The sequence below is a fragment of the Acomys russatus genome, chromosome 19 (assembly GCF_903995435.1).
Source record: "Acomys russatus chromosome 19, mAcoRus1.1, whole genome shotgun sequence".
In the NCBI taxonomy this organism is placed as follows: Eukaryota; Metazoa; Chordata; class Mammalia; order Rodentia; family Muridae; genus Acomys; species Acomys russatus.
The window spans coordinates 61,048,450-61,056,512 of NC_067155.1; the positions used below are offsets into that span (position 1 = coordinate 61,048,450).

General features: G+C 56.1%; 1 protein-coding gene across 1 annotated transcript; it reads left to right on the forward strand.

The window, feature by feature from the left end:
* The first annotated feature begins 1,494 nt into the window (after window positions 1-1,494).
* Window positions 1,495-7,832, forward strand: Acads (acyl-CoA dehydrogenase short chain). Its single transcript, XM_051161671.1, has 9 exons — window positions 1,495-1,603; window positions 3,270-3,433; window positions 4,467-4,616; window positions 4,787-4,898; window positions 6,376-6,527; window positions 6,760-7,068; window positions 7,244-7,339; window positions 7,508-7,564; window positions 7,641-7,832. Exons 1-9 carry the CDS (start codon window positions 1,558-1,560, stop codon window positions 7,791-7,793), a joined length of 1,239 nt encoding a protein of 412 aa, XP_051017628.1. The 5' UTR covers window positions 1,495-1,557; the 3' UTR covers window positions 7,794-7,832.
* Window positions 7,833-8,063: the final 231 nt, after the last annotated feature.

Here is an 8,063-nt window from a genome sequence, read left to right on the forward strand (position 1 = left end):
GGAAGATTCATTCTTCATGCCCTCTCAAAAAACAAAACAAAACAAAAGGCTCATACTGAATGGCCCGACCCATCCTCCTGACTTCCTCGTAATCTGTATGGTTTTTTCTATGTTCGCTCCCCGTCACCTGGTTGCTTGCTCTGCCCTTTGATCTGTGGTTGACTTTATTTAGTACTGTTTACAATACTTGAGCAGAAAGCTTTTGGGCTAAAGGTGTGTGCTAGGGCTGAGCCACACAACTAGAAACAGGTTTTTCCAGTTAACAACACAATGTCAGGGTTTATAGTTTGATCAAATATCCTGCAACACAGTTGGTTACTTTCTAGGAAAAGGCTCAGTCCCCCAGCGGGATGTGAGACTTTTGGTGTGCAGGACACTGCACAGTACAGTGCTAAGTACAGGTGACTGGTTCCAGGGAAAAAGATTTAACAGGTGCATGTAAACCTGGTGGGTGTGGAGGTCAGAGTCAAATTTGCCAAAGGTGGACCCAGGGCCACTGACATGGACATAGTTTCTGGGACAGAGTATTCTGGGTATTCTGAGGGAGCTAGGACTCAACCCTTGGGGGTAATGGGCAGTACCCCATTCCCTGCAGCTTTGCTCCTGTCCTATCCGACAGGGTCACACATTCATATCATAGAGGGCTCTTCCTGCCTGGCAAACCCTTGCTATGGGCCTAAATACTGAGTGCTGCAGCCCTCCTTGCAATCCCCAGGACTGGTGGGAGAGAGCAACAGTAAACATTTCCCAGGAGCAGCCAGGGGTGGTGGCGCACGCCTTTTAATTCCAGCACTCCAGAGGCAGGTGGATTGCTGTGAGTTCGAGGCCAGCCTGGTCTACAAAGCAAGCCCAGGACAGCCAAGGCTGCACAGAGAAACCCTGTCTCGAAAAACAAAAAGCAAACAAACAAAATTTAAGTTCCCAGAAACAAAGCGTAAATAAAAGGATAGATGAAAAGTTCGAGGACTAGGACAGCCTTGGTGAGACGTCAGGGAGCCAGGGAATCTGCTGCCACGATGCAGAAGTGGGTGGGCAGGGGTAGGCACTATCTCTTCTCTCCCTAATACTGACCCCAGCGCCTTGCCTGCTACATAAGCTGTATTCCCCACGCGCTCTTTATACTTTTGAAGATACCACAAAGTTGCCCAAGCTGGCCTTGAATTTACTTTGTAATACAGGGAGACCTTGAATTTACAATCCTCCTGCCTCAGGCTCAGGAGTCGCTAGAATTGCAGGAACTGCATTTAGGGGATGGGTTCGCGGACCGAGGGTTTTAAATCAAGGGTTGATTGATTGCTTTTTTATTTTTATTTTTTTTTAATGCCTCTGTGTCGCCAGCGGCATTACTAAAGATGAGGACAGGAAAGGGAGCTGACAGACTTTGTACTTTCTGGATTAATTTCCCAAACTCTGCGCCGGCCCCGGCCCTGCAGCGCGGTAGGCGTGTCCGTGACTCTGCGCCGGCCCCGCCCCTGCAGCCAGGTGGGAGTGGCCCAAGGCTGTCCCTGCCCGCCGGAACTCCAGAGCTGCTACCGGAGGTCCCGGAGGTTCACGTCCATGGCCGCAACGCTGCTCGCCCGGGCCCGTGGCCCACTCCGTAGAGGTGAGTGCGCCCGCGGAGCCCCCGGGGCCGGTCACACGGCGGGGATCCTGGCGGCCCGTCCTGCTGTGGCCGCGGATGGACGAGCGGGCAGCACCCGCATCTGCGCGGCCTTTGCCCTAGTTCGGTAGCCTCTGGCCCGTGCAGGGCACACGCAGCTCTGCAGGGATCAGGGCTCCTGCCCGGGTCCCTCCCTGGGCGACACTCATCGCCAGCTCCCCCTTGTGCGACCACATTCACATTTCTTACCCCCATTTCAATCCTGCCCAAGGTTCTGGGTAAATTGGTCTTACATTGTGAGGCCTGGCATTGAACTCTGACCTGTGACCTTGGTCGTGAAGCTCAGCCTCAAGGGGTCCAAGTGTGAACTGTTTATATCCTCAGAGTTGTATTAAATCACAGAATGCATATAAAATCATAGGGGTTGGCACCTAATAATGGGTGTTTCCATAACGTTAGCAGATAGTTACTTTCACTACAGTTTTGTTTTCTGTAGCAGCCCTGAGGTGTGGCCAACGCTTCCTTATCCAGAGACCTGTGCTAAATTAGCCATTAGTACTTCTTTAATCCTCCTGCCCCCGGAGCTGAGTGCTGCTGTTGTCCACATTTTATGGAAATCCAGGCCCAGTGAAAGTTAAAACCCTTTCCTGAGGTGCTGAGATTGGGATTGTTCTGAGGATTGGAGTGTTTAGCGAGCTGTTAAGCGGTCAGTTAACCTGGGCGGTTCAGTAACAGCCCTATTGGTATTGTATCAGTGAAAAGTTTTTTGAGCTTTTTTACCCTTCCCCCTTTGAGATGTGGTTGTGGGTGGGGAGTGGTGCTTCATTTTTTTCTTAAAATTTTATGTGTATGAGTTTTTGGGTTTGTTCTGTTTTATGAGACAGGGTTTCTCTGTGTAGCTGGCTGTCCTGGACTCTCTTTGTAGACCAGGCTGGCCTTGAACTCACAGAGATCCGCCTGCCTCTGCCTCCTGAGTGCTGGGATAAAAGGCGTGCACCGTCACCACCGCCCAGCTATGTGTATGAGTTTTTGCATGTATGTAAGTGAACCGTGTCCACATAGCCACAGAGGCTAGAACGGTGAGCTGGATCCCCCGGAACGTTAGTTTCAGACAGTTGTAAGCCACCCTGTGGGTGGAGGGAACTACACTCAGTTCCTCGGACAGAGCAGCAAGTGCTCTTAACTGTTGAGCCCTCACTCCAGACCCTGAGGTGGAATCTTGACATACGGCACAGGCTAGCCAGAACTCCAGGCTGTTCTTGCAGAGACCTGAGTTCAGATCCCAGCACCCGTGCTGGGCAGCTCAGAACCACCTATAACTCCAGGTCCGGGGGATCTGACGCCCTCTTCTGGCCTCCGTGGACACATACATGCATGTGCACGTACATAAACACAGATACACAGACACATAAAAGGAAAGTCTTAAGATTCCCTTCCTGAGGGCTGGAGAGATGGCTCAGAGGTTAAGAGCACTGACAGCTCTTCCAGAGGTCCTGAGTTCAATTCCCAGCAACCACATGGTGGCTCACAACCATCTATAACGTGATCTGATGCCTTCGTTTGGCGTGCAGGTGTACATTGCAGGCAGAGCAATGTATACGTAATAATAAATAAATAAATACTTTTTTAAAAAAAAGATCTCTTCCTGACTCGGGCCCTTCTCTGACAGCTCTCCGTGCTCGTGACTGGCGAAGGCTACATACCGTTTACCAGTCTGCGGAACTGCCCGAGACACACCAGATGCTGCGTCAGACATGCCGCGACTTTGCTGAGAAGGAGCTGGTCCCCATTGCAGCCCAGCTGGACAAGGAACACCGCTTCCCCACAGCTCAGGTGAGAGCAGCAGCAGAGGCCGCAGTGGCCTGTCTATGAGCGGCAGTGGCCAGAGGCACCGAGACCTCGGATGGGAGGCGCAGAACATGCTCAGGTTTGCTTTGTTCAACATCGACCTCTAGCCAAGAACTGCAAAATTACTACAAAGATTTATTAATTGAGTGCATATGGCCAGGTGGTGCTCTTTTTTTTCTTTGAGACAGGGTTTCTCTGTGTAGCCTTGGCTGTCCTCTTCGAAATAGCACAGCCCATTTCTTCATTAGGTCAAGTTAATGCTGAGGAACCCAAGGCCAGATGCGACATTCTTTGCCCAACAGCTACTGGGTCATGGTTGAGGAGTCAGAGACAGACTTCTGAGCCACCTCTGCAGGTCCCAACACGTAGACATTTCCCGAGCTTTTGCTGAGGCATGGTTTTATGTAGTAATATATAGCATTAAATGTAATATATTATACACAATATACACACATATATAACAGCAGGATTACAGAAGGGCCAAGGAGCAGCCACCCTGAGGAAGGTGAGCCAGATTCGGAGAAGGCTGGCTCCAGTCTGTGCCTTTTGGCTGTTTCACAACCAGATTGGACTTCAGTCTTTTTATGCCTAAACTAACAAGAGGACAGAAATGAATATGAGTTTATGAGCCAGTGTTTCCAGCAAGCTTAAGAGTTCTTAGCCCGGGGGCTGGAGAGATGGCTCAGAGGCTAAGAGCACTGACTGCTCTTCCAAAGGCCCTGAGTTCAGTCCCCAGCAACCACATGGTGGCTCATGACCATCTGTAATGAGATCTGGTGCCTTCTTGTGGCAGGCAGGCACACATGCGGGCAGAATGCTGTATAAATAATAAAATAAATTAAAAAAGAAAATAAAGTTCTTAGCCTGAGATGGTAATTTTGTTGGGGATGGTGGTTTAGAGTCCCGGGTCTTGCAGGTGCCTGGCACGCTCAGCCCTTTCTTAAGGGTCTGGGCGGTTGGGGAGATTAGGCTCGCTGCCCCTAACATGATGACTTCATCATCCCCCAACCCCCCACAGGTGAAGAAGATGGGGGAGCTGGGGCTGCTGGCCATGGATGTGCCTGAGGAGTTCGGGGGTGCGAGCCTGGATTACTTGGCCTACTCCATTGCTCTGGAGGAGATCAGCCGTGGCTGTGCCTCCACTGGCGTTATCATGAGCGTCAACAATGTGAGTTTCTCTGGGTCCTGGGACGCAGTTGGGGTAGGTATGGACCCTGGCCATGTGTCTCTGTAGCCAGGCACTGCCAGCCTGGGCTCCTGGCCTCATCCCTTTAGGAGAGCCTCTGGAGAGAGTAAGCCTTGGGGTGGCCTCCAGCTGCTCTCTGCTGTCCCCACCAGTCTCTCTACTTGGGGCCCATCCTGAAGTTTGGATCCCCTGAGCAGAAACAGCAGTGGATCTCCCCTTTCACCAGTGGTGACAAAATCGGCTGTTTCGCCCTCAGTGAACCAGGTACCTGCCCCTGCCCTGTCTCCTTCGTTCAGAATCAGGGTGGTGACAGGCAGAAGCCAGGGGCCCCCAGAGGGAGAGGCAGGCCTGGGACCTGCTGTTCTGCGAGTCCTGAACCACGGGGTGCACCTGCCTGGACACACCAAGAGACTCACTGCCCACTTGGAGTGAGGGAAGGTTTGCCTTGAAGATGTCTCCTGCCTGTTCAGATCCCTGTGTCCTTTAAAGGTTTGGGAACAAGGCCCCAGCTTTAGAGCTCGGTCACAGGGTCTGTGGGCCTGGAAGCCAGGGCTCCAAGCTAGCCGCCCTGAGCCTCGAGGGCTGCATGCCCTGGGTCCTGAGGCTGTGTCCCTGGGTCCTGAGGCTGTGTCCCTGGGTCCTGAGGCTGTATCCCTGGGTCCTGAGGCTGTGTCCCTGGGTCCTGAGGCTGTGTCCCTGGGTCCTGAGGCTGTGTCCCTGGGTCCTGAGGCTGTGTCCCTGGGTCCTGAGGCTGTGTCCCTGGGTCCTGAGGCTGTGTCCCTGGGTCCTGAGGCTGTGTCCCTGGGTCCTGAGGCTGTGTCCCTGGGTCCTGAGGCTGGGTCCCTGGGTCCTGAGGCTGTGTCCCTGGGTCCTGAGGCTGTGTCCCTGGGTCCTGAGGCTGTGTCCCTGGGTCCTGAGGCTGTGTCCCTGGGTCCTGAGGCTGTGTCCCTGGGTCCTGAGGCTGTGTCCCTGGGTCCTGAGGCTGTGTCCCTGGGTCCTGAGGCTGTGTCCCTGGGTCCTGAGGCTGGGTCCCTGGGTCCTGAGGCTGGGTCCCTGGGTCCTGAGGCTGGGTCCCTGGGTCCTGAGGCTGTGTCCCTGGGTCCTGAGGCTGTGTCCCTGGGTCCTGAGGCTGTGTCCCTGGGTCCTGAGGCTGTGTCCCTGGGTCCTGAGGCTGTGTCCCTGGGTCCTGAGGCTGTGTCCCTGGGTCCTGAGGCTGTGTCCCTGGGTCCTGAGGCTGTGTCCCTGGGTCCTGAGGCTGTGTCCCTGGGTCCTGAGGCTGTGTCCCTGGGTCCTGAGGCTGTGTCCCTGGGTCCTGAGGCTGCATGCCCTGGGTCCTGAGGCTGTGTCCCTGGGTCCTGAGGCTGTATCCCTGGGTCCTGAGGCTGTGTCCCTGGGTCCTGAGGCTGTGTCCCTGGGTCCTGAGGCTGTGTCCCTGGGTCCTGAGGCTGTGTCCCTGGGTCCTGAGGCTGGGTCCCTGGGTCCTGAGGCTGGGTCCCTGGGTCCTGAGGCTGGGTCCCTGGGTCCTGAGGCTGTGTCCCTGGGTCCTGAGGCTGTGTCCCTGGGTCCTGAGGCTGTGTCCCTGGGTCCTGAGGCTGTGTCCCTGGGTCCTGAGGCTGTGTCCCTGGGTCCTGAGGCTGTGTCCCTGGGTCCTGAGGCTGTGTCCCTGGGTCCTGAGGCTGTGTCCCTGGGTCCCTGGGTCCTGAGGCTGTGTCCCTGGGTCCTGAGGCTGGGTCCCTGGCAGGGAACGGCAGCGATGCAGGGGCTGCTTCCACCACAGCCCGGGAAGAGGGTGACTCGTGGGTCCTCAACGGCACCAAGGCCTGGATCACCAACTCCTGGGAGGCTTCGGCCACCGTGGTGTTCGCCAGCACAGACAAGTCCCGGCAGAACAAGGTGGGCCCTGCGATTTCTAGGTTGGAGCTCTCGTCTGGGCCCTGCTGGAGCCACTTCTGTTGGGGCTGATGGCGGTCGGGGTGTGGGGGGAAGTAGGGGGTGGGAGGATGGGCTGGGGGGTGGGCAGGGAGGGCTGTCTGTCTTTCCCCAGTGGAGTTGGCACCTCCTCAAAGCCATCAGAGGGTTCAGGTGACTGGGGAGTCATTCTAACTTTGGGGCGGGGGCCTTCCAGGGCATCAGTGCCTTCCTGGTTCCTATGCCAACTCCTGGGCTCACGCTGGGCAAGAAGGAAGACAAGCTGGGCATCCGGGCCTCGTCCACGGCTAACCTCATCTTTGAGGACTGTCGCATCCCCAAGGAGAACCTGCTGGGGGAGCCGGGGATGGGCTTCAAAATAGCCATGCAAACCCTGGACATGGGCCGCATTGGCATCGCCTCCCAGGCCCTGGGCATCGCCCAGGCCTCGCTGGATTGTGCTGTGAAATATGCTGAGAGCCGCAATGCCTTTGGGGCGCCCCTCACCAAGCTCCAGAACATCCAGGTAGGGCGTTGGAGGATGGGGCCCCAGGGCTGAGGGAAGGAAGCCTTGCCTTTTCACGCCATCACCTCTCCCCTACCACACCCACCCCTATCACTCCCACCCCCACCTCTCCCATCCCTTCCCTGACCACTGGGAGAGAGAGTTCCAGGTGATGGGTGGGGCCGGATCGTTGCAGTTCAAGCTGGCAGACATGGCCCTGGCCTTGGAGAGTGCCCGCCTGCTGACCTGGCGCGCTGCCATGTTGAAGGACAATAAGAAGCCTTTCACCAAGGTGCCTGTGGGGAGGGGGGTCCCCAGGCACACCCTGAGGCGGGGGAGGGGCACCACAGGACTGTACTGTACTGTGGGGAAGGCCGCGCCTGCTGCTCACAGAGGGTGTTGAGCTGGCTGGGGTCCCTCTGAAGGTGAAGATGTTGACTCTGCCATTCCTGGTGGGTAGGAATCAGCTATGGCCAAGCTGGCTGCCTCAGAAGCTGCAACCGCCATTAGCCACCAGGTGAGCCCCGAACCTGCGGCCTGCCTTCTCCACACTGTGCGGACTTCTCCCTGCCACTGCCTGTTTTCCCTCTTAGGCCATCCAGATCCTGGGTGGCATGGGGTACGTGACCGAGATGCCAGCCGAGCGCTACTACCGAGATGCCCGCATCACCGAGATCTATGAAGGCACCAGCGAAATCCAGAGACTGGTGATTGCCGGGCATCTGCTGCGGAGCTACCGGAGCTGAGCCCTTCCTTCCTTCCGGCATGGCCTGGTCAGCCCCTACAGGGAGCTGCCTCATTCTGCCCGTTAGGCTCTTTGCTGTGTCCTCCCAGTCAGACTGGGGGTAGTCTGTCTCAGGGACAGGGAAGGTCAGCTACTGTGACCTGCAACCTCGAAGAAATTAGTTGTCCGCTTAGAACCGAGCGAGGCTACCTCTTCACAATACACAACAGTGCCTCTCTGGTTTTTCGAGCTGCCTGCCTGAGGCCTGAGTGATCCTGGCAGCCCCCAGTTC

Coding starts and splice junctions, on each gene's coding strand:
- Acads (XM_051161671.1), top strand. CDS start 1,558: ATGGCCGCAACGCTGCTCGCCCGGGCCCGTGGCCCACTCCGTAGAG. Junction 3,434..4,466: donor ACCGCTTCCCCACAGCTCAG/GTGAGAGCAGCA, acceptor AACCCCCCACAG/GTGAAGAAGATGGGGGAGCT. Junction 7,565..7,640: donor CAACCGCCATTAGCCACCAG/GTGAGCCCCGAA, acceptor TTTCCCTCTTAG/GCCATCCAGATCCTGGGTGG.